Source organism: Sorex fumeus, unplaced genomic scaffold (assembly GCF_029834395.1).
Source record: "Sorex fumeus unplaced genomic scaffold, SorFum_2.1 ptg000095l, whole genome shotgun sequence".
NCBI lineage: Eukaryota > Metazoa > Chordata > Mammalia > Eulipotyphla > Soricidae > Sorex > Sorex fumeus.
The window spans coordinates 9,181,301-9,204,928 of NW_026606152.1; the positions used below are offsets into that span (position 1 = coordinate 9,181,301).

At 39.5% G+C, this 23,628-nt stretch overlaps 1 protein-coding gene across 5 annotated transcripts in view; it reads left to right on the top strand.

The window, feature by feature from the left end:
* Nucleotides 1–23,628, top strand: part of IFT88 (intraflagellar transport 88) — a 149,282-nt gene that overhangs the window by 37,763 nt on the left and 87,891 nt on the right. For all 5 annotated transcript variants that reach the window (XM_056133020.1, XM_056133019.1, XM_056133022.1 and 2 more), the window contains 3 exons: nucleotides 8,439–8,670; nucleotides 12,140–12,210; nucleotides 22,805–22,891. In XM_056133020.1, the coding sequence (XP_055988995.1) occupies nucleotides 8,439–8,670; nucleotides 12,140–12,210; nucleotides 22,805–22,891 (390 nt within the window). The remainder of the gene's footprint in view (nucleotides 1–8,438; nucleotides 8,671–12,139; nucleotides 12,211–22,804; nucleotides 22,892–23,628) is intronic.

Here is a 23,628-nt window from a genome sequence, read left to right on the forward strand (position 1 = left end):
CGACCAACTCCCCCTAAAAGGAAAGCAGCAATCTTTTCAGAGCATACCAGACTCTACTATGTAAGATCAGAAATTAAGACCTCCATATATTCTTGTTTTAGTTTGAAAAAGAAATAATGAAAGTATAGGATTACTTTTGGATCTTAGAAGAGGGGGAAAACTAGGATATTTTCTATGCAATATTTCAGGAGCAGAAATAGTAAATTACTTTATATTTGCTAGCATTGAAACTACAGAACATAAGAAGTTTCTAGAATATTTACTAGTCATAATTTCTTCCTGGTACAGTACATGCAGTTCTTCAGTGAAAGTTAATTCATTTAAAAATATTACCTTTCATCATTTAAAAACTTTTTTTTATGATATCTCATTACCACCAATAAATAGTAGTGCCTGTAATCCAGGTGAGGCCAAGAATTATAGGGGCCATTGTAACTTAGTAGAGTACTTTTTTTTGCATGTATGAAATATGATGCCCAACGCTGCAAATAAAAACAGTAACAATTTGACTATTGTAGAAAAAGGCAGTAGTATTAGGTATGTTAAGTGCTAATAACAATCAAAAGTAATTATCTTGAAAGAGTAGTCTTGAGAACTGATCAAGAAACTGATCAAGTCTTGAGAAATGATCAAGAAAACCTTCACATGGGAAGTATACTTGATTGAGAAAGGTTACTTAAGTAAAGAGTAGAGGAATAGCATTTCAGGTAAAGGAAGGCTGTTGGATAACATTGGGTTGTCCTTGCTCCTCCCACAGGAAGCTTAAGTTTTATTGAGCCACTCCCACAACAGTGCCCCAAAGGCACACCCAATTCCATCAAGTGCTAATAATCCTATATTACTTTTCCATTTCCTTTATGTCATTTGCATGGTTCATATAGCAATTTCCTTTTTACATAGACACAGGAAGACAATTCGTGTTATGCTTTTGTAACATGGGAGTTAATTGACTCCAAATAGTATTTACTCCTGGGCATCGATATTTATTTGATTTAAGCCTCAGTTGCCCTTAGTTCCTGGTACCCCAAAAGCAGGGTCCCAGTGAGGAACTAGATGGACCCAAGGCAAGCTATGAGCTATCCTGGCATTGAAATGGGCCAGGCCAAGCGCCATAATACTTAACTATAAGTTAAGAGTATAATCATGGACAAACTGTCATGACCCAAAAAGAAGTAACTGAATAAGGACCCTGCCGGGGTTAGGAAAGATTAACCTGGCCTGAGGACGATGATCTGAAATATATAGCGAGATGTTCCCAGGAAGTGCCAACCTTTAAGCTTAATATATCGAGTACTGGGTTCATACATAGAAATATTACATGAAGTAAATTTAGCATGATTGTTTAAATGGAATACTAGTTGAAGAAAGGAGAAAGCAGTATACCCTGGATGGAATCCGGCCCTTGAGTGGATTTCCTAGTACTGGAGTGTTGAACTCACAGATGAGATTTTGTTCTTGAGTCGATCTCCTAAAGGAGTGGCTTTACCTCCGTTTGTTGTTATGACAATGTTCATCCCCACCTTTGTGTATCTCCACCCTTCATGATTTCTATATAACTGTGCTATAAGGGGTAAGAGGCGACTAGATGTTCAAAGTTGATGACTAGACGGAGGAGGAGAAGTGAGACTTTGGAGACTTTGGGACTTTGAGGAGAAGAATTAGAGGACTATGAGGCTACGACAAGATGAAGAATAGAATGAAGTAGAGGACTTTGAAGTCCAAAAGGAGACTAGGCTGATAGAAATATGATGACTGAGTCTATGACTGCCATCATGCCTTGAGGGGAGGAGAGAGAAATAAACCACCAGCCGATCAGCCTGGGGCCCAGTTCCTGTCTCTGATCCCTCCATCCTCTGTCCATCCGTCTATCACTGCTGTGGCCGGCCAGGGGAATGGTTCTTGGCCACCGAATGCTTGAGTTCCGCATGCCCATGTGCCTTTTCTTGGAAACTCACAGAAGGCCATTAGACGTACTAGCAATGTTTCCTATCTAATCAGGCAATAATGAATGCAAGAATTAAATTGAAGTAGAAGGATTCACTCTTATCATTGGATAGATCAAAAATAAAAATAGTAAGGAAACAACTGCTTTAAATCTGCCAGTACTCGTCAATACACTGGCTCAGCTCTTCACACACTACCTGTCTGAATGCAAGGTTCGGTGCCAGTGGAAAACCAGCAGGCCCATTCTGTTGTACAAGAAGGGAGACATCCACTACATCAGCAACTGTCGCCCAATCTACCTATTGTCCATCATCTACAAGTTGTTCACTTGAGTCATCCTGAATATGATTAGCAGAACGCTAGACTAAGCACAATCATGTGAGCAAGCTGAGTTCTGAACTGTTCCTCAGAACATGCGATAAAAGAGGTGTCAGAGGCGTCGGTGTCCTTGTCAACACAAACTTGGCCATGAGCATTGATTAATTCAAATGCCTAACAACCCGAATTGGATAATTACGCTTGAATAGATGTGGCTCACTGCCGGCAGTTTCTATCTTCATTGTCTACGCACCAACATTCAATTATGATGAAGGAGAAATTGAGAAGTTCTACATGGAGCTGGAGAAGTTCTATAAAGAAGACCACACCTTCTACAAGATCATTGTTGGTGATTTTAATACCAACATAGGACCGAGAAGATCAACTGAAGAACTCCACATCGGGACCCATGGCCTAGAATGGAACAAAAAGGGTGAGAGACTGTCTGCGTTCATCATGTCGACCAAGACCATTCATAGTAACTCACAGTTCCAGAAGGCCAAATCTAAATGTTGGACATGGGAGTCTCCCAGTGGACAGTTCCACAACGAAATAGACCACATCATATTCAATTGATGGTTTTGCCTGACTGATGTCGCTGTTGTCCCAAAATTCCAAATGGGATCAGACCACCGTCTCCTTCATGCAAAATTCTACTTCACAGAGCGGGGAGAAAGGGCTACAAAGTTTAAGAAGAGAACTCCCAGAACGACCACCAACTGGGAGCTCTTTGGCACTATTGCTATAACATGGGAAGATGCCGTCATTGACAACATTGTTGGGGAATATGATCGACAGGTTCAGCACCTCCATGAATGTGCGAGGAACGCCAAGAGAGAGATAGCCACACACACACACACACACACACACACACACACACACAAAAATGCCTGTCTTTTGACCACTTGTATTTTTTCTTTGAGGAAGTTTCTGTTCACTTTTCCTCCCCATTTTTTGATGGGGTTGAATTTTTGTTTTCACATAAAGTTCTACTTCTTTGATAATAACCCCTTATCAGACTGGTATTGGGTAAATAATTTTTCCTATTATGTGGACTCTGTATCTTGTTACCATTTCTTTTGAGTTACAGAAGCTTCTTAGTTTAATGTAGTCCCGTTTGTTTATCTTTGCTTCCACTACCTTAGTCAGTGGTGTTGCATCTTTGAAGATGCTTGTAATCTTGAGGTCTTTAATCCATTTTGATTTCACTTTTGTACCTGGTGATAGAAAGGTTGGAATTCATTTTTTTTTTTGGCATGTAGGTACCCAATTTTACCAATCCCACTTGTTGAAAAGGTTTTCCTTGCTTCACTTCATATTTCTTGAAGAGCTGTTTTCCAAAAGCACAAACAAGATTAAAATACAAAGAAAACCTTAATAAATTGAAACAAAAATGATAGGGAGAAGTTAGAACAGGTGCTATAGAAATAGAAAAAAAAATCAGAAGAAATTACTGCAAACAACTTACGACCACTTAACTGAAGGGACCTCAAAGGATGGGATGAGTTTTACAACCTTCCAAGACTAATCCAGGAGAAAGAAAACCTGAAGAAACAAGTTATTTATAAAGAAATTAAATCAGTAACCATAAATCTATTCAGATTCATGACATTACAGGGGAGTTCTAGGACCTACTATTCAATTCAACTAGGACCTCATATTAGCACTTACCGCTTACAAGCTCTTAATGAACAGCAAAGAAATAGAAATTCTTCCAAATGGTTTCAATGAAGTCGGTATTATCATAATACTGAAAGAGAGATATTACTATAAAAATAAACTGCAGATCAATATCCCTGATGAATTTTGATGCAGAGATCCTCAACAAAATCTAAGCCATCCAAATCCAGCAATACATTAAAGCTTCATACACCATGATTAAATGAGATTTAATCCATGTATGAAAATCATTATGATTTGCCACATCAACAAACAGGTAAAAATCATATACCAACAAGAATAAAGAGAGAAGACATGACAAGATACAAATCCACTTCTAATAACTCAACATCATGGAGACTGAGGAGATTATTTCAGTATAGTAAAGATATTACTCAAAACTGAGAGCTCATGTGACACTGGTGAAAAACTTGAAAGCCTTCCAGATCAGGCAAAGGCAAGTATGTCCTTTTTACACCATTATTATTCAACATAGTATTGGGAGTCCTTCCCACATAAATTAGGCACAAAAAAATTAAAATTGGAAAATAAACTAGCATTTTTTTCAGAAGATATGAAAATAAACACATAGAAAATCCCAAAGAATCCACAAAAACTTTTAGAGACAGTAAATCTATAAAGTAATAAACTGCAAAGTTAACACAAAAATCTTGCATTTCTATATGCTAGCAGTGAATTAGAAGAGAGAATAAACCTCCCATTTACTATTGTGTTCTAAAACCAAGGAATTAACAAAAATGAAAGACTTATTCAAAGAAAACTATAAATCACTATTAAATCATAAAAGATACATGGAAATGGAAAAGTGGTTCATATTCATGGACTGGAAGAATCAACTTTGTGAAAATGACTGTTCAACCCAAATCATACATAGTGTGATCCTCATCAGAATTCTCAGGCATTATTGAAGGACACAGAACAAAATCTGAAATTTGTATGAAAGCATAAAACTCCCTGAATTGCCAAAGAAGTATTGAGGGGAAAAAAAAAGAACATGGAAGGCATTGCATTCCATGACTCTACCCCGAGCTATAGGAATCGAGACAGTGCAGTGACAGTAAAGACTCTCAGACTAATGGAATAGAAGTGAGAGCCCAGAAATAAATCCTCACGTGTATTGACAATTTATGACAAAGTGGTTAGCACATGAAGAGGAGCCAACGAATGCCTCTTAAACAGTTGGTGTTGGGGAAACTAGTTAGCCACATTTGAAAAAATCGACCAATTTGTCATACCAGTCACAGTGGTTAATTTAGGAGGAACTAATCACCTCCGTATTTGCCCAGAGTTCATGAAATGCCCTGAGTAAAATCTAAGCAAAACTCTGCACGATATATCAAGCATCTTCAGTGATTCTACATCATTGATAAAGAAAAGAGAAGCATAAAAGTGTATCACTGCAAAAGAAAATAAGTAAACTAATACACTATAATAAAAAGATACCCTAATGAGTAGGAGAAAATAATTGTATACCATACATCTGATAAGGTGCTAATATATAAGATATATAAAGGACTAACAAAACAGAAGAAAGGTCCAGAAAGATAGTACAGAGGGTAAGGCAATAGCCTTGTATGTGACTGATCCTGGTTTTAAGCCCCAGAACAGAAATGGTCATCTGAACTCTGCCAGGAGCCACTCCTGAGCACAGAGCCAGGGATTGTTCTGAGCCCCTGAGGTGTGGCCCACCCAACCTCTCCCCAACCCAAGAACTGAACAACAAAAATAATCTCATCAGACACTTCTCCAAAGATAAGTAGATGGCCAAAAAGAATATGAAAAAGTATTAAATATCATGGATTATCAGGGAAATTTAAATGAAAAGGCTGAGATATGACCCCACAACAGTGTCAATAGCCTACATCAAAAAGTCCAAATGCAGGGGCTGGAGCAATAGCACAGAAGGTAGGGCGTTTGCCTTGCATGCAGCCAACCTGGGGCGATTCCCAGCATCCCATATGGTCCCCTGAGCACTGCCAGGGGTGATTCCTGAGTGCATCACTGGGTGTGACCCAAAAAGAAAAAAGTCCAAATGCAGCCTAATTTGCATGAATGCACTAAAAATTGAACCATTATTCACTATTGGTGGGATTGTCATTTGCTTCAGCTTCTATAGGGTAAATAGTTTGCTCAAAAAGTTAAATATAACTTTTTTATGCTCTAACAATTCCACTGCTGGACATCTACCCCAAGAACAAATTAACACCAATTTTACAAGATATATGCACAATAGTGTTTGTTGCACCACCGTTTTTAAGAGCCAAAGTCTGGAAATAACCCAAATGCCCAACGGTGAATGAGTGGATAAAGAAATTGTAGTAGATAGCACAGTGGAATACCATTCAGCTATAAGAAAAGATTAAAATCATGCTTTTTGCTACTAGTTTAGTTGGAAATAGAGGGTGTCAGGCCAGGAGAAGGATGAAGTGATTGATATTTATACATGAGATATAAAATAAACAAGGAATGCACATTGTCTGTTAAAACAAAAACCCTTGGTCTCTGGCAATAGAATTGAGGTTACCAAGGGAGGGTCTGGGGCAATTAGGGGAAAATGGCATAGGAATGGGGTAGATGGGAAGGATATGGGTATTAGGGCTTGGTTGGTGGTTATAGTACAAAAATATTATATCCAAAAGCAAACCATTAACACTGTTATAATTCATATTACCTCAATAAATAATGTTATTTTTGTTCTATTTTACTTTATTTCTTTCTTTTCTCTGTTCTCTTTGTTCTGGGGATGGCCTATCACCTTTCTTGGCTGGAGAGGCGCCCTTTGTTGTGGTGCCGGGGACTGAACTTGCAGCCTTGTGCCTGCCAGGCAGGCCTTCTGCCAGCTAGCTCCAGGCCCAGTGAATGCTTTCCATTTTTCAATATTTACTTATTTTTAATCTTTTGGTTTGGCTGCACACTCAGCATTGCTCAGGGCTTACCTCCTGACTCTCTGGTGAGGGATTACTCTTAAGATCAAACCCATATTGCCCCATGTGTAAGCGCCCTACCTGCGATATCATCACCGCAGCCCAGTATGTGCTTTTTAATGGCATTTCTTTGGGATATATTTAAGTGGTAGACTTTGCAGTTGATAGTATTGAGATAATGTAAAATCACTGTACATTAAAATTAATAATACAGTTTATTATTTCTAGTTTTATTTGCGTTTCATGTGTTTTTACTGACTTTTTGACATCTGGCAGCATTTAATTGTATTGATTTGTTTATACTGGATTTTGGCCCATGCAGTGCTCAGGGTTATTCTTGGCTCTCTGTTCAGCAGTGACCCCTGACTGTGCTTCTGGACCAAATGTCATGCCAGGGATTCAAACCAGAGTTTTGGGGTGCAAGCAAGCACCAGAACCCCATCCTACTCCAGCGCCACTGACAGTACTCTTTAAATTAAAAATAAATCATAGTATAAAGGGTGTTGGCTGGAGCGATAGCACAGCAGTTAGGGTTTTTGCCTTGCATGTGGCCAACCTGGGTTCGATTCCTTTGTCCCTCTCGGAGGGCCCAGCAAGCTACTGAGAGTATCCCACCCGCACAGCAGAGCCTGGCATGCTCCCTGTGGCGAATCCAATATGCCAAAAACAGTAACAACAGGTCTCACAATGAAGACATTACTGGTGCTCGCTCAAGCAAATCGATGAACGCGGGAGGACAGTGTTACAGTACAGTGCTACCTCAATAGTACATAAGTAATATGGATTGTGTCAGAGAATAGTTAGAAATAAGGTGGGATTATATCCATTAGAATTGCCATTGTCAAATGTGATTCTGCACCTTGAGACCCTTGTCTTGAACCAGTGGTAGTGGGCAAAACTCAGAAAGATTATGCAGATTTTTGTGATTTTTGTTTTTTGGGCCACACTCAAAAAATAGGACTTAGGGCTTAGTCCTGGCTCTGTGCTCAGATACACTCTTGGAAGTGCTCAGGGACATATATTGGGCTGGGGATCACACCTGGGATAACATGTTCAAGGCAAGCCCTCCACACACTTCACTATCTCTTAGCCCAGATCATGCGAATTTAAACAAGCAAACCCAAGTCACGGTTGTGTGACTACATTACCATGACTAGGTAAAGCAAATCCATAGAGATAATAAGATTATTGATTGTGTAGGTCTGGAGGTGAGAATGAAGAATGACTACTAATTTGCACAAGTTTTCTTTTTACATTTTGAAATTTTTAACTTTTGAAAATAGATTTATTGTAAAGTGTAAGGGAAAGGAAAGAAACTCTCCAGCCAGGGAGGAACTTTGTACTGGGCTAAGTTAAATATGGCCTTTTTTGTGGATTTTTAAATAGGAAAACTGCATACAGGTTTTCTTTTTAATAATGTAGTTAAGATTTCACAACTGTGTAGATATAGCAGTATTCATTGAATTGTATACTTAGTGAATTTTATGACATTTAGACATCAGTGTAGATTTAATAAGTTTATATGGAAGATCTTCATACCATTAGAAAGTAATCCATATTTTCTTTTCCTAGAATTAAAATTATGCAAAATATTGGAGTTACATTTATTAAAACTGGTCAGTATTCAGATGCCATTAATTCGTTCGAGCACATAATGAGTATGGCACCAAATCTGAAGGCAGGCTTCAACCTAATTCTTAGTTATTTTGCCATTGGAGATAGAGAAAAAATGAAGAAGGCTTTCCAAAAGTTGATTGCTGTTCCATTAGAAATTGATGAAGATGATAAATATATTTCACCAAATGTGAGTATGAAGACTATTTTGTTACCATATCTTATTTATCTGTGCTTACCCATTTCTAGAATGATGACTTTGTACATTTCTCCTAGCCGTATGTTATCATGTTTTAGTTAACTAAATTGTATTTTATTTTCATATTATTTAAATTAGATTGAGAATGATACTCTGTTAAACTAGGGATAGAAACTGCATAATTTTCGTTTAAAAAGGAAAGAATTTTTTTATCTCTTAGATTTTATTTTTTAATTAATTTTTTTATTGAATCACTGTGTGCAGCGGGCTGGAGCGATAGCACAGCGGGTAGGGCTTCTGCCTTGCACGTGGCCAACATGGCCAACCCGAGTTCGATTCCTCTGCCCCTCTCGGAGAGCCCGGCAAGCTACCGAGAGTATTCGATATGCCAGACACAGTAACAACAAAGTCTCCAATGGAGAGACGTTACTGGGCCCGCTCGAGCAAATCGACGATCAACAGGAGGGCCTTTATCTTTTTATTAGATTTTATTTTTTAATTAATTTTTTTATTGAATCACTGTGTGCAGCGGGCTGGAGCGATAGCACAGCGGGTAGGGCTTCTGCCTTGCACGTGGCCAACATGGCCAACCCGAGTTCGATTCCTCTGCCCCTCTCGGAGAGCCCGGCAAGCTACCGAGAGTATTCGATATGCCAGACACAGTAACAACAAAGTCTCCAATGGAGAGACGTTACTGGGCCCGCTCGAGCAAATCGACGATCAACGGGAGGGCCTTTACCTTTACCTTTCACTGTGCAGTAGACCATCACAAAGCTGTTCATGATTTGATTTCATACAGTAGTCCAACACCCATCCTTCCACCAGTGTACATTTCCTAGTACCAGTGTCCCCAGGTTTCCTCCTGTCACACCCCCACTCCCTGCCTGCCTTTATGGCAGGTGCTTCTCTCTTTCTCTTTCTCTTTCTCTCTCTCTCTCTCTGTCTCTGTCTCTCTCTCCCTCCTTCTCTCTCATTATCAAGAATACCTGTTACCTACTTTAAACCCTCAGATCTTGTCCAGCGTGATCATTCCCATTTGCATGAGCTTTAGTCTTTGAGTTAAAAAGGAAATATGATTTATATGTATTTTCCCCCCACTTTATTTGAACACCATGATTTCAGTGTTGTTCATGATGCATTCATATTACAGGTATACATATTACAACATTCAACATTCCAACACCTGTCCCCCCACCACTGTCACATTCCCCCTACCATTGTCTCCATTTTCCCAGGCACTTCTCAAGCCTGCTATGGGGGCAGGCTATTTTATATTACTTGTTACCATTGAATGGCTGACAGAATGATCAAAAAATATTTCTGCAGAAAAAAAAGAAATTGTGAAAATTGTTGTATCTCACTATGGGAACATTAAGTCCTTGTCTGAGCGTTTACTAAGCTGTTGTTGCTAGTTAAGCATTCTGTGTTAATGTTTTTGTTAGATGAGATTGGTTGGTTTATATATATAGTATATAATATGCATATATAATATATGATATGCATATATATAATATATGTGTATAATATAGTGTACTACTACTGTGATGTCTGTTGTAGAGTTTGGAGATGTCTCGTGGCTACATGTGCAGCTGCATTATCCAGGAAATCCAGAAAATTTAAGTCGGCAGAATATTTAAATGGGTGTAGCTATCTGGGCACTCAGAAGAACGAGGAAGTGCGGGGAGGTCCTCCACCCTGACTCTGAGAAGGCCTGGATTTTTCAGCTAAAAAAACCCCCCTCATCCCTGTAATTTTTAGCAGATTAGGTTTTCTGTGGAGCTCAATCCTGAGGTGGTGGGGTCTGGCCCGAGGCATAGCAGTGGCTTTGGGGAAAGGGTACAGCTCCTAGGACTTTGGTAGGGAAGGAGTTGGCCTGCCCTCTTCCCAATATGGCCCTGGAGATCTCAGCCAGGGAAGGATATCTGAGAAATTTTTGCTTCTAGTTGATCTCTTTCAAGAATTATTTATGAGTCTCTGGAACAAGGCTAGTAGATGAGTTTACATGGCAGTGACTGTGGGACATGGACTTAGATGTGTTTTACAAGAGTAACATGATAGGAGCTGAAGAGATAGAACCGTGGTTAAATGCTTGCCTTGAATGTGCCTGGCCCGACCTGAGCCCCAGCACCACAGGTGGTCCTCTGAGCACTGCCAGGAGTGATCCCTTAGCACAAGTGCTGAGCACCACTCAGGAGTAAATTTTGAGCACCACTGGTTCTGGCCTCAAACCAAAATGTGCGTGTGTGCTTGTGTGTGTGTGTGTGTGTGTGTGTGTGTGTGTGCGCGCGCATGCCTGTGTGTATGCATATTAAGGTTATAATTATATTGTAGTTGGCCCAGCTGCTTAGGACTTAATTCTTGATGTGCTTCAATTTTTTTTACATTTAAAACTAGATTGATTATAATAGCCTTCCTTATACGATTGTGAAGTGAGGTAATATATTTGCTTAAAACAGTACCAGAAAGATAAGGCACACAAATGCTGAATAAACATCAACTATATACATTTCTTTCATATTGAAAAAGCAATAATATTATTAAAAATAGCATTTTAGTGGGAAGTAGCAATATGTATCAGACTAATGATCATTAGGGTGTTTATATTTGAGTTTATAATATCTGACATTTGTACTAAAAAGCCATAACTTTTGTGTAGTTTGTTTCATTCTTTTCTAACCTTTTATCATGTTAGTTCACTGCATCACTGTCACTGTATCACTGTCATCCCGTTGTTCATTGATTTGCTCGAGCAGGCGCCAGTAACGTCTCCATTTGTCCCCGTCACGTGCTGGGATAGCCTGATGGCATATTGGGGGCTCTTTCAGGGTCAGGGGAATGAGGACCATCATTGTCACTGTTTTTGGCATATTGTGTACGCCACGGGGAGCTTGCCAGGCTCTTGCCATGCTGGCGGGATACTCTCAGTAGCTTGCCAGGCTCTCCGAGAGGGATGGAGGCTTTTGAGGCAGCCTTTAATCACCTTTACAGGTGTTCCCAGTCAGGCACATATGTGGGCAGGATACTTTTGGTAGCCTGCCAGGTTCTCTGAGAGCAAAAACTGTAACTGTAACTGTTCCTGATACATGTTAGTTCAATTGAAATTTAATTAAAAATCAGTAAAAGTTGAGCCAGAGCTATAGTACGGCATGTTGGACGTTTGCCTTGCATGTAGCTGACATGAGTTAGATCCCTAGCACTCCATATGATCCTCCAAGCCCGCTTGGAGTAATTCCTGAGTGCAGAGCCAGGAGTAACTCCTGAGCACCACCAGGCGTGACACAAAAAAACAAAAAAAAAAGAAAAAGAAAGAAAGAAAAGAAAAAATTCTGCTTTACGGAAGGGAAAACAGTTAATTCATTCTCCATGTCATGCACTTAGTTTGTGATAAGGATGATTAGAAGTCCAAATTCTTGGTGTGTATTCTTTATAACTCTATTTTGTTTTAAATTCACTTTCCCAGGATGATCCACATACTAATTTAGTGATTGAAGCTATAAAAAATGATCTTCTACGGCAAATGGAACGTGAAAGGTAATACTTTGTAAACTGATTTTTTATTAGTGAATATGATTCTGATTATTTCAAAGCTTGTTATAGCCAATATATTTTTCATTAATTTTAAAGTGTATTGAATTTTCTTTTATTTTTCAAAATAATATAAATTTTCATTCCATTTATTCTTATTCTTACTGTTTTTACTGTAATTTGTTTTCTGTATTAGAACTTTCCTTATATTTATTTAAAAGATATTCATGTTCCACCTCTCCATTAATTTCAGTCCCATGAAAAAAAATTTTATTTCTTTCTTCCTTGAAGATAATATCTAATTTCTATGAAGAATGATTTGAAGTTCTAATTATAAATATGGAGTAGGTATATTGTATATCACATGATAGAGAGTGCCTACTGTTCTTCTAAATACACAATTATATAAAATTTACCATCTTACTGTGTGCATATTTCTTCATTACTTGGTGACATTAGGTACGTTCACATTGATTTGATTTACCAATTCTTGTCAACCACAACTTTAATTTTTTAATTTTTTTATTGGATCATCATGAGATACAGTTACAAAGCTTTCATGATTGAGTTTCAGTCATATAATGATCAAGCACCCATCGCTCCACCAGTGCACATTCTCCACCACCAATGTTCCCAGTTCCATTCTGCCATCCGGACCCCATCCCATCTCCTGTCTCTGGCAGGCACCTTCCTTCTTACTCTCTCTCTACTTTAGAGTATTATGGTTTGTAATACAGATACTGAGAGACCATCATGTTTGGCCTTTAATCTACCTTCAGCACATATCTCCAATCTTGAGCGGTCCCTCCAACCATCACTGACAAGTGGTCCCTTCTCCATCCCAACTGCCTTCTCCCCCAGTACACGAGCAGGCTTCTAAACCATGGAGTGATCCTCCTGGCCCTTGTCTCCACTGTCCTTGGGTGTTAGTCTCATGTTATTTTATATTACACAAATGAATGCAGTCATTCTATGTCTTTCTTTTCTTTCTGACTCATTTCACTTAGCATGATACTCTCCAGGTCCATTCACTTATAAGCAAATTTTATGACTTCATCTTTTCTAACAGCTGCATAGAATTCTGTTGTGTAGATGTATCAAAGTTTCTATAACCAGTCATCTGTCCTTGGGCACCCGGGTTGTTTAGAGATTCTGACGATTTTGATTCTTGTGTTTATGAAAATGATCTCATATAAGTGAAATACACTTGCTTATTTTTATGACCAGTTATTTATTTTGTACAATATTCTCAAGTTTCACCCATGACTTTTCTTTTTTGTCAAGGGTGAATAATGTTCCACTTTGTGTATGGCCCCTTATCTTTAGGGATTTTTGTAATACTAAATTAAAAAGGGCTGGAGCAATAGCACACGGGTAGGGCACTTGCTTGCACACAGCTGACCTGGGTTCGATTCCCAGCATCCCGTATGGTCCCCTGAGCACTGCCAGGAGTAATTCCTGAGTGCACGAGCCAGGAGTAACCCCTGTGCATCACTGGGTGTGACCCAAAAAGAAAAAAAAATTAAAAGGCAAACATTTCCAGGAAGATGAAGTACACATATTTTTCCCGTTACTATAAATAAATTTCTGAAAATTACATATAGCACAAATATAAGACGAGAGGAGAGAGGAGGGAAGAGCATCAGTGAGTGCACCTGAGTGATTCCTGGCAGTGAATTCCCTTCCCATTTCTGAGACTTGTAACTGAAGAAGTTGGTCATCAGAAGATACTAGAGAGTATGCATTTGTTTGTTTGTTTTAAAAGGGGGAGGTTAGTGTGACTGAAGAGGTGGTATAGCAGATAAGGCACTTACATTGTTATGCACCTGACCTGGGTTTGATCCCTGGTACCACAGAGGTCCCCCGAGCACTGCTAGGTTTAAGCCCTCAGCACTGCTGGCTCTGTACCCAAAGGAATCTCTCGGAAGCTTGGGGAGACTGCATAAACTCCACATAGATAGTGGCCCTGACTGGAAATTGATTTTTGTAGTTGTTCATGTTAGAGCAAAATTGTGTTGAATGAAATATAACAGTGACACCAATTTAGGGTCACTGTCAACCCAGCTCATGTTGCGTAATTTCTCCTTCTCTATTTCAAGTGACTCTTTCATATTTCCAAATAAAACCATATACTTAAAAAATTCAGAATATAAATGTTTATAAGAATGAGTAGTCTACTATAGTATGTGCTATCAGTGAATTGTCTGAAATTATATTAATAACTATACCATTACTAATTATTAGATTTAAACAATAAAATACAAAACTCATTCTGAAGGCTATAAAACATTGTTGAAAGAAATGGTAAATATGACTAATGGAGAAAAGAGAGAAGACACAATTTACCAATCAGACAAAGCGGGATTATCACTGTAGCCTCTTGCAGGAATCTACACAAAAGAAAGTAGGCCCAGAGAGTGAAGAAAGAAGGTTTGTGACATTGCACTCAGTCGTTAAACCTAAAACTTTACACTAAAACATAAAAATTCACCTGTCACCTCACACGTGGAGTAAGTGCGTGGGAGTCACCCCAGAAAGCAGTTCCCAAGAGGATATCCAGTGCAGAAAAAATGAGCATCATAAAAGTGAGTGTGAGTGTAACCCCAGTACTGGAGTAGGGGCAGAACACATAATCTTCCCCAGAAGTAAGGAAGTGAGAGAATGAAAAATCTGTGTCCCAGCTCTCTAAAACTTTCATCTTCACACACCGATGGAGGAAGATAGATTTGGCACTGGCTCTCAGCTGGCACTTGCAGTAGGCTTACGTCTGCATCTCAGCAAGGAAGCAGCCCACAGATATTCCATGTTGAGGGTCAGAAAGGACACTTTCTGCAGAGAGGAAGAAAATCTAGTATATTGTACACACCTGCTCAAACACTGTACGGTGTCAACAAAACCTTGTTGAGGTACTAAAATGCACTTACTAGGAGTCCCGTACTGGTCTGTGCGGAAATTCCAGACATTGATTGGAATCAAACAAACCTGGGCCAGACACTGTATGTGGAATCGGCAAATATGAACCCTAGATTCAAACAGGCCCTGCACAAAATAAGACCTTCACCCGTGGCTCTCAGAGTACACCAGACAGTGCAGGAACAAAGAAACTCAGCTGCATTACTGAATGTTGCAAAATACGTGGGAGGTTTCTTAAGCATACACTAGCTCTCACAAGGAAAGAGAGAATATGAGAAACCTGTGCTCAGATGTCAGTAAATTAAAGAGCATGGCAGGGAACTAAAATACACAATAGAGGGACTTAGCAACAGAATGATAGAAACCAAAAGCAGACATTGTGCATCATTATAAGATCAATGATGCCATCAGTGAAGATTGAGAAGGAAGAAAAATTAAATCATTGAGAATATATAGTGACCTATTTCTTCAAGAACAATACCCAAATTATAGGAGTTCTGAAAGGAGAGCAAAGAGAATGGGGAAGAGTTGGTGGTTGAGGAAATTATAGTTGAGAACTTTCCTACTCTGTGGATTGAAGCTCAGAATTCCAAACAAAATAAACTTCAAAAGAACACCAAGACTCAACATAATTAAAATTCCAAGAGCCAGAGAACAGCAAAAATCAAACAAAATGCTTAATAAGGGAATCCCGTAACATAGCAGTTCAATCAAATGAAACTCTTAAGGTCATATATTATATGAATATATGAAACATGAACTATATGAAACATCTGAGGGGATTCTGTTAACCTGCGTTGTTACTCAGACTCAGAGGAGTGGCACAAAAACAGCAGATGAAGAATGTCACAGGCCTTTGATCTACCAGCTCTGCAAGAAGCACGTGAAAGGCAAAGAAATCTTGCTTTGAGGCAGTAAGAGAATAAAAATATTAATGTTAATGTCCCTAGCTTGACGTCCTCAATAAAAATAACCATTGTATCGAATAGAAAGGACTTGTCCCCTGCTCTTCCAGAGTCTTGTAAAACAGGAGTCATCAGACAATTAAGCCTACGTTACCATGATTTCAAAAGTAACAGACATCAAACAGATAAATTTAAAGATTAGTAAACCTGAAGAACATAGATCATCAAAGATGCTCAATAAAAATCTAATCAGATTCAGGGGCCAGAAGCTAGTAAAGCAAATAGAGTGCTTGCCTTGCGCATAAATGACTTAAATTCTTTTTCTGGTATCTCATATGTGAAATGAGCCCCCTATTAGTGAACCCAGAGTGCAGTCAAGAGTAATCCCAGAACAGTACTGTGTCACCCAAAAAATATTTAAAAGGAACAAGCACTACAATCAAGTGAAATTTAATAAAGGGATGCAAGGATGGTTTGATATAAGCAAGTATTTGTGATATACCACATCAAAGAAAAGAAAAAATCATATTAACAGATGCAGAGAAAGCCTTCAGTAAGATTCAAGACTCATTTATGATTTAAAAAGAAAAAAGAGCCACATATCAGGGTTAAAAGGAACTTACTGGGGGCTGGAGCTGTAACACAGCAGGTAGGGCATTTGCCTTGTACGCGGCCCACCCAGGTTCGATTCCCAGCATCCCATGTGGTCCCCTGAGCATCGCCAGTAGTAATTCCTGAGAGCAAAGCCAGGAGTAACCCCTGTGCATTTCTGTGTGTGACCCAAAAAGCAAAAAAAAAAAAAAACAACTTACTGAAATATTGTTAGAGTTACATAGCACAAATCCATATCTAACACACTAAATGACAGATGACTGAAAGCTCCCTCCTAGGGCCAGGCGTGATGCCCTGGCCAGAGAGACAGTGCGGTATGGAAGATGCTGCCTCAAATGTAGCTGCCTCAGTTTGATCAAGATGTTCTTGCCAGGATATTTGGCAAGAAAGAGAAATAAAAAGGATTTTGACTGGATAAGGAGTCACCTTATTTGCAGATGATTTACACAGAACACTAAAAAAAAGTTATTGTTTTTGTTATTGAGCCATACCCAGTGGTGCTCAGGACTTATTCCTGGCTCTGTGCTCAGGGGTCAGCTCCTGGAGGCTCAGGATTAAATGAGGTGCCTAGAATCAAACCAGGTCAGTTGCATGCAAGGAAAGTGCCTGCCCCATACCAGTATCACTCAAGCCCCTGCAAACTAAACATTTCTCAAAAACTTTTGGACACAATAATCCAATGTAGTAAAATGGCAGGCTACAAGATACACAGAAATCTGTCATTTTATATGCAAAATGATGTAGAAGACAAAATTATTTTCAGGACTGTTTGTTGAGACACCATGATTTACAAAGTTGTTCATAATAGAGTTTTTCAGATTACAATATTCCGACACCAGTCCCACCACCAAGGTCCCCTTCCCTCCACTAATATTCTCAGGTTCCCTCCAGACCCTCCCAACCTACCCCCTATGCAGGCATCTAACAAATTTATTTCATATTATGTGGTACTCTAATGACACTTAAAGGAATGGCAAATAGAATTATCAGAAAATTAGTCAGTAAAAGTAAATTTGTGATGATGAATTGCTATGTTTGTAACTTGTTTTAGTCTAGTTGTGGACAACCATATGCACCACTATTGAGTGTCATACTCAATGCCACATGATGGAAAGTTTCTCTTGTCCTTTAGAGGAGCCCTTGTGAGGCCTCTTGTAAAATTGTTTTCAGGATTATGAGTTCCTTAATCTGTTGCCTATCCATGAGGTTCTATTTAGTGCCTTCAAATCTGTATGATAATCTAGCTGGATAACAGTATTCTTGGTGAGGTGTTCATTTGTTTTTTTGCTATTTCCTTCCATATTCTTCTGGCTTGTAAAATCTCATTTGATAATCTGCTGTATATCTAACAGACTTCCTGTGTGTGTGTTATATACATATACATATATATGTTATATACACATATATATTTGTGTGTATGTATATACATAATATATATATATATGTTCCTTATTTTATCTTGCTACATTCAATTTTCTGTCTCTATCTTTGGATTTTGTGATTTTGATTTTACCGAAGTTTTCTAATTGGGTCTATATTCACTTGGATCCTTCAGGCCTATTGGATCTTGGTGCCCCTAAAGTGTTCTTGTCAGTGATTTCCTTATTGTTTATTCATCACATTTGCCTTCCTCAGGGACTCCGATGATTCTTATATTTTCCTCTTGAACTCATTCCATAGTTCTCTGGTGTGCCGTTCATTTTTTTTTTCAGGTTATTTGCCTTGTGCTCTTTCCAAGTGTTTTCTTCCTCCTCATCTTGAAACTCCTTGATCTTTTGCTCAGCATTTTTTATTCTGCTGTTCAGAGCTTCTGTTAACTTTTTTTATATCACCTACCATGTTCTTCTGTCACTGTCACTGTCCTCCCTTTGTTCATCAATTTGCTTGAGTGGGCCCAGTAATGTCTCCATTATGACAGTTGTTACTGTGTTTGGCATATCAAATGTCACAGGTAGCTTGCCAGGCTTTGCCATGTGGGTGAGACACTCTCGGTAGCTTGCCGGGCTCTCCGAGAGGGGCGGAGCATCGAACTCCACTTGGCCATGTTGGCTGCGTGCAAGGCAAACACCCTGCCTGCTGTTCTATTGCTCCAGCCCATGTTCTTCATTTCTGTAATTTCTGATTGTAGTATTTTTTTCACTTTGACTCATATTTTCTTTGCTCACTACCTGTCCTGTTGTTTCTTTGAACTCATGGTGGAACATCCTCATCACAGTGTCACACTGTCTGAAGATATACTGCTGTTGTTTATGTCTTTGGTAATACTGTTTTTGCTCCTTGAACTTGCTGGACCTCTTTGTGTTTCCCCACTGGTTTTCTAGTGTTCTTATTGTGCTGGGGGCAAGGCCTTTGTAGTTATACTCCTAGAAGATACTGAGGAATTAGAGATTGCTCTCTGTTTTCTCTGCCTATCCCCACAGAATAACAAGAATAACAATATGAGCAGCATGTAATTTGTTGATTAGAACTGTGATAGGAGTTTGTAACATGGTGCAGATCAGATGTGGAGGCTGTTGGAACTCCCTCCTTCTTGTACAACAGAACAGTCCTGCTGGTTTTCCATTGGGACAGAACCTTGCATTTAGACAGGACGTGTGAAGAGCCAAGCCAGTGTATTGACGAGTACTGGCAACAGATCCTTCAGCTGTTCGGGTCTGACCTTGTCTGGACCGGGTTCTGTATGCTTCTTTACCAATAAAATGGTGTGCGGATTTCAGAAGGGAGAACATTGGAAATTTGGTATGTGGGCAGCTAGACGTGGCTATCAAAGAGATCCGAGTAGAAGTCATGGATAGTCTTCTTCATTGCCCTTCTGGAAGATGTGATAGATCCATCAGGATGTTGGAGGGCAGTCATCTTGGTCTTGTAGTTGGCAAAGGATACGCGGGTTGTTGTGAATGCTTTTCCCCACCTCTGCCGCATCTGCCAACACTGCTACTCTTTTCTCTTTGAGGTCTTCCTTTATTGCTTCTCTGCACTGCTTTGCAAGCTCAGACATTCGCTTGTGGTTGCCTGAGGCTTGCGCCAAGCCACATTGGCAAATGAGCTCCAGAGGTTTTGAAGACAGGTATCTTTTTGTGGCTATTTCTCTCTCAGTGTTCCTCACAATCATGAAGGTGCTGGACCAGTCAATTGTATTCCTCATCAATGTTGTTAATGACGGCATCTTCCCATCTTGCCACAATAATGCCAAAGAGCTCCCAGTTGGTGGTCGTTCTGGGAGTTCTTTTCTTAAACTTTGCAGCCCTTTCTCCCCACTCTGTGAAGTAGAATTTTGCACGAAGGAGATGGTGGTCCGATCCTGTTTGGAATTTTGGGACAACAGCAATATTGATCAGGCAAATCTGTGGATTGAATGTGATGTGGTCAATTTCGTTGTGGAACCGTCCACTGGGAGACTCCCATGTCCAACGTTTAGATTCGGCCTTCTGGAACTGTGAATTACCATGAATGGTCTTGGTCGACATGATGAACTCAGACAGTCTCTCATCCTGTTTGTTCCATTCTAGGCCATGGGTCCCGATGGCTGATCTTCTCAGTCCTATATTGGCATTAAAGTCACTGACAATGATCTTGTAGAAGGTGTGGTCTTCTTTATAGAACTTCTCCAGCTCCATGTAGAACTTCTCAATTTCTCCTTCATCATAATTGGATGTTGGTGTGTAGACAATGAAGATAGAAACTTCTGGCAGTGAGCCACATCTATTTAAGCATAATAATCCAATTCGGGTTGTTAGGCATTCGAATGAATCAATGCTTATGGCCAAGTTCGTGTTGACAAGTTGACAAGGACACCGACACCACCGATGCCTCTTTTTTCACATGTTCCGAGGAACAATTTTTCTCCAATGTTGAAAACGGCGTGATGTGATTGATGCCTTTTCATCTTGGTCAGACCAATGATATCGTACTTGATCTTTTGGGTTGTACCATCAGGTCCTTAATGGATGCATCCGATGCCAGCATACGTTTGTTGAAAGTACAGACAGTCATTTTTGCCCTTCATTTTGGCAGCCCAGTTCGGCCTTGAGATTTTATCAGCCTCTCCTTCCTCATCCTTCTTAATGCTGCCGTAATGGTGGCTATTTCAGGGTCAGGGGAATGAGACTCATTGTATTTACTGGTTTTGGCATATCGAATATGCCATGGATAGCTTGCCAGGCTCTGCCGTGTAGGCGGGATATGCTTGGTAGCTTGCCAGGCTCTCTGAGAGGGATACAGGCTTTTAGGGTGGCCTCTAATCGCCCTTGCAGGTGTTCCCATGGTTCAAACCATATTTGAACCGTATCAAATATGGTGCGGTAATCTTGGAAGATGGGTATTAAGTATCTTATGATGTGTCGCACGGCCACTTTGACCTCCACTCCCTCCACTACCCAGCTGCCGCCATGCTCCCGGATGCTTTCCGGATGCTTGGGCCAAGACTCAACGCACGAGTGAAACCCCACAGAACCAGATAAGCAGAACTCTGTGACCTTGGACTCCAGGCTCAACAGGATCCAGGAACAGAGATCACCTGTTCCTGCTGCCACCAATCTCCGATGACCAAGGGATTAAACCCAGAAGCCCCACCCTACCCTGCCCTGTCTGCTTCCACCAACCTCTGGGACCCAGGGATTACACACAGAAGACCCACTCTACCGGTACCAGATAAATACCTCATCAGCAGACCTCCACTACCTCCAGTACCTCCACTACCCAGCTGCCGCCAAATTTCAAATGACACAAGGAAATAGAAACACATTCTTTGTTGATAGTCTGGAGGCCATGCTGTTAAAGTGCAGTGAGTCAGGAGGAGGATAACGAATAACAAATTGTATTACTCGTGTGAAGAACACGGAAACATTAGGGGACAAGGAAAACAAGGACCAATGGAAACAGACCTTGAGATTCTGCCCAAATCTACAATCCACAGGGTCAGGACAGGAGTAAGAAGGACCTGGAGATGGTGGTAGAGAAACAGTGGTACTCTGGTGGCATGATGCTACAGTGGCAGTACCTGCCAAACATTAATATTAACAGTAGTTTTTGTCATGGTGCCTCAGTTTCTAAGAAAGACTTTTTGTTACGGGAGAAAGTAGTTCTCTAGATCCCAAAAAGAATCCCTTAAATGTCAACAAAACTTGAGTCAGTAGTGATCCCTGAGCACAACCATGTATGACTCCAAAGCAATACAAAACAAACATTTTTATTGGTCAAGAAATGGTTACATTTAAGAAAAGAGGAAAGATCGACTATGTAAACACAATAACTTATGTGTTCATATTAAAATCATGATGTGTGCAAAGTGGAAATTACTCAAATACTCATAACTGACAGTAATAATAATGTTCTTTCCTTACAATGGAATATTATTTAGTCATAGAAAGAGATGAGGTGTTGGGACTGGAGAGCTGTCTTGTACGTAGCCAGCCCGTCTTCCATCCTCGACACCCCATATGGTTCCCCAGAGCCAGGAGTAACCTCTGAGCATCGCTGGATGTGGGCCCCAAACACTCCCCTTCCCCGCCCCCAAAAGGGGATAAAACAGTCTGCAGCAGTGCACACCAGACTCTTTGTTGGTATTTTTGTTGGTTTGTTTTCATACCCAACAGGGGCTCTGCACTCGGAGAACATTCCTGACAGGGATTGGGGAACCTTTTGAGGATTGGGGGGGAATGGAACCTGGATCAGTTTTCCTCGAGGCAGATGCCCTACCGACTTTACTATGGCTCTGGCCCAGCATACACAAAACATGAAAACGCAAATGCAGTCACAAAATTCTGTTGTTGCATTTATGTGAAAAATATAGGTCTGTAGCGACAAATAATAATTCCACTGTCCTGCTTATCTCTTATATTACTTTGGGCATCATTCTCTTATTTTGATGTTCACAAATAGGACAAGTTACTTGACTTGTTTCTGAGCCTCCCTCTGTTTCCTCAGTTACTGGGCATGCACCGTTGAGAGAGCCCACGCCCTGCTAATCCGTCAGTTTGTCATGGTTTTCAGTCTGGCTTCTAAACAAGATTTTTGATATATATTTTGATATATTTTTGATATATTTGGCCCCTTTTTAATGCTACCTTGCCACATCAGCTTTAACAGTATTTACTCTTAAAATTTGAGAATACGTCCAAATTCTTTATATTACATTTTCAATGAAAACTTTTTTTACTCGTTTCCTCTAGGAAAGCCATGGCAGAAAAATACATCATGACAGCTGCAAAACTCATTGCTCCTGTGATTGAAACATCTTTTGCTGTTGGTTATGACTGGTAAGAGAAAATCAGTGCAACCAGATTGAATATGTTTTATATTAATAATTTGTATTTTTATTAATATAATTTTATAGGCATAGTAAATAACTGATGAGTATTGATTTCTTCTTATCAAACCAATTATATTATTTATAGGCCCTAGTGAAAGTTCAGTTACATTTTTTAAATCGCATCATTTTTTTAACTTAAATACTTGTCAAGTGTTTTATAATATGATACAGTAATTCCAACCTGTGTCCTCTTCTTATCTTTTTCCTACTTCATATTGGTCAGTAGTATTTAACTTTTTATCTTGAGTAATAGCTGAGGTATAAATAGTCAATTAACTTCTGATTAGATAGGAGTGAAGAGATATATAATTGGAAAAATCTTAGCTCATTGTTGAATATGTTATTGTATGGTTTCTTTCTTTCACCCATTATGAGAATCCTCTTTAAAGCATCTCTTGACACTCAGTTAATTTGTATTATCTTTTTAAACATCTTAATTGATTAGAAAATTCTTTTATTGAATCTTTTATTGAATTTGCTTCTCTTGTAACTGATTTCTATGTTTTTTGAGCAAAGTGAATCTATGCCTTCTTCTATATGATACTTTATCAGAATTTTAAAAAATTCAAACATATAATTAGAAAATCAAGTGTAGAATAATTAGTCATAGTTTTCTATATTTTTTTGCTTGTTTTTGGTAGAAGTACCATATGCTTTCTTTACCATACCTTATGTCTTCTGACT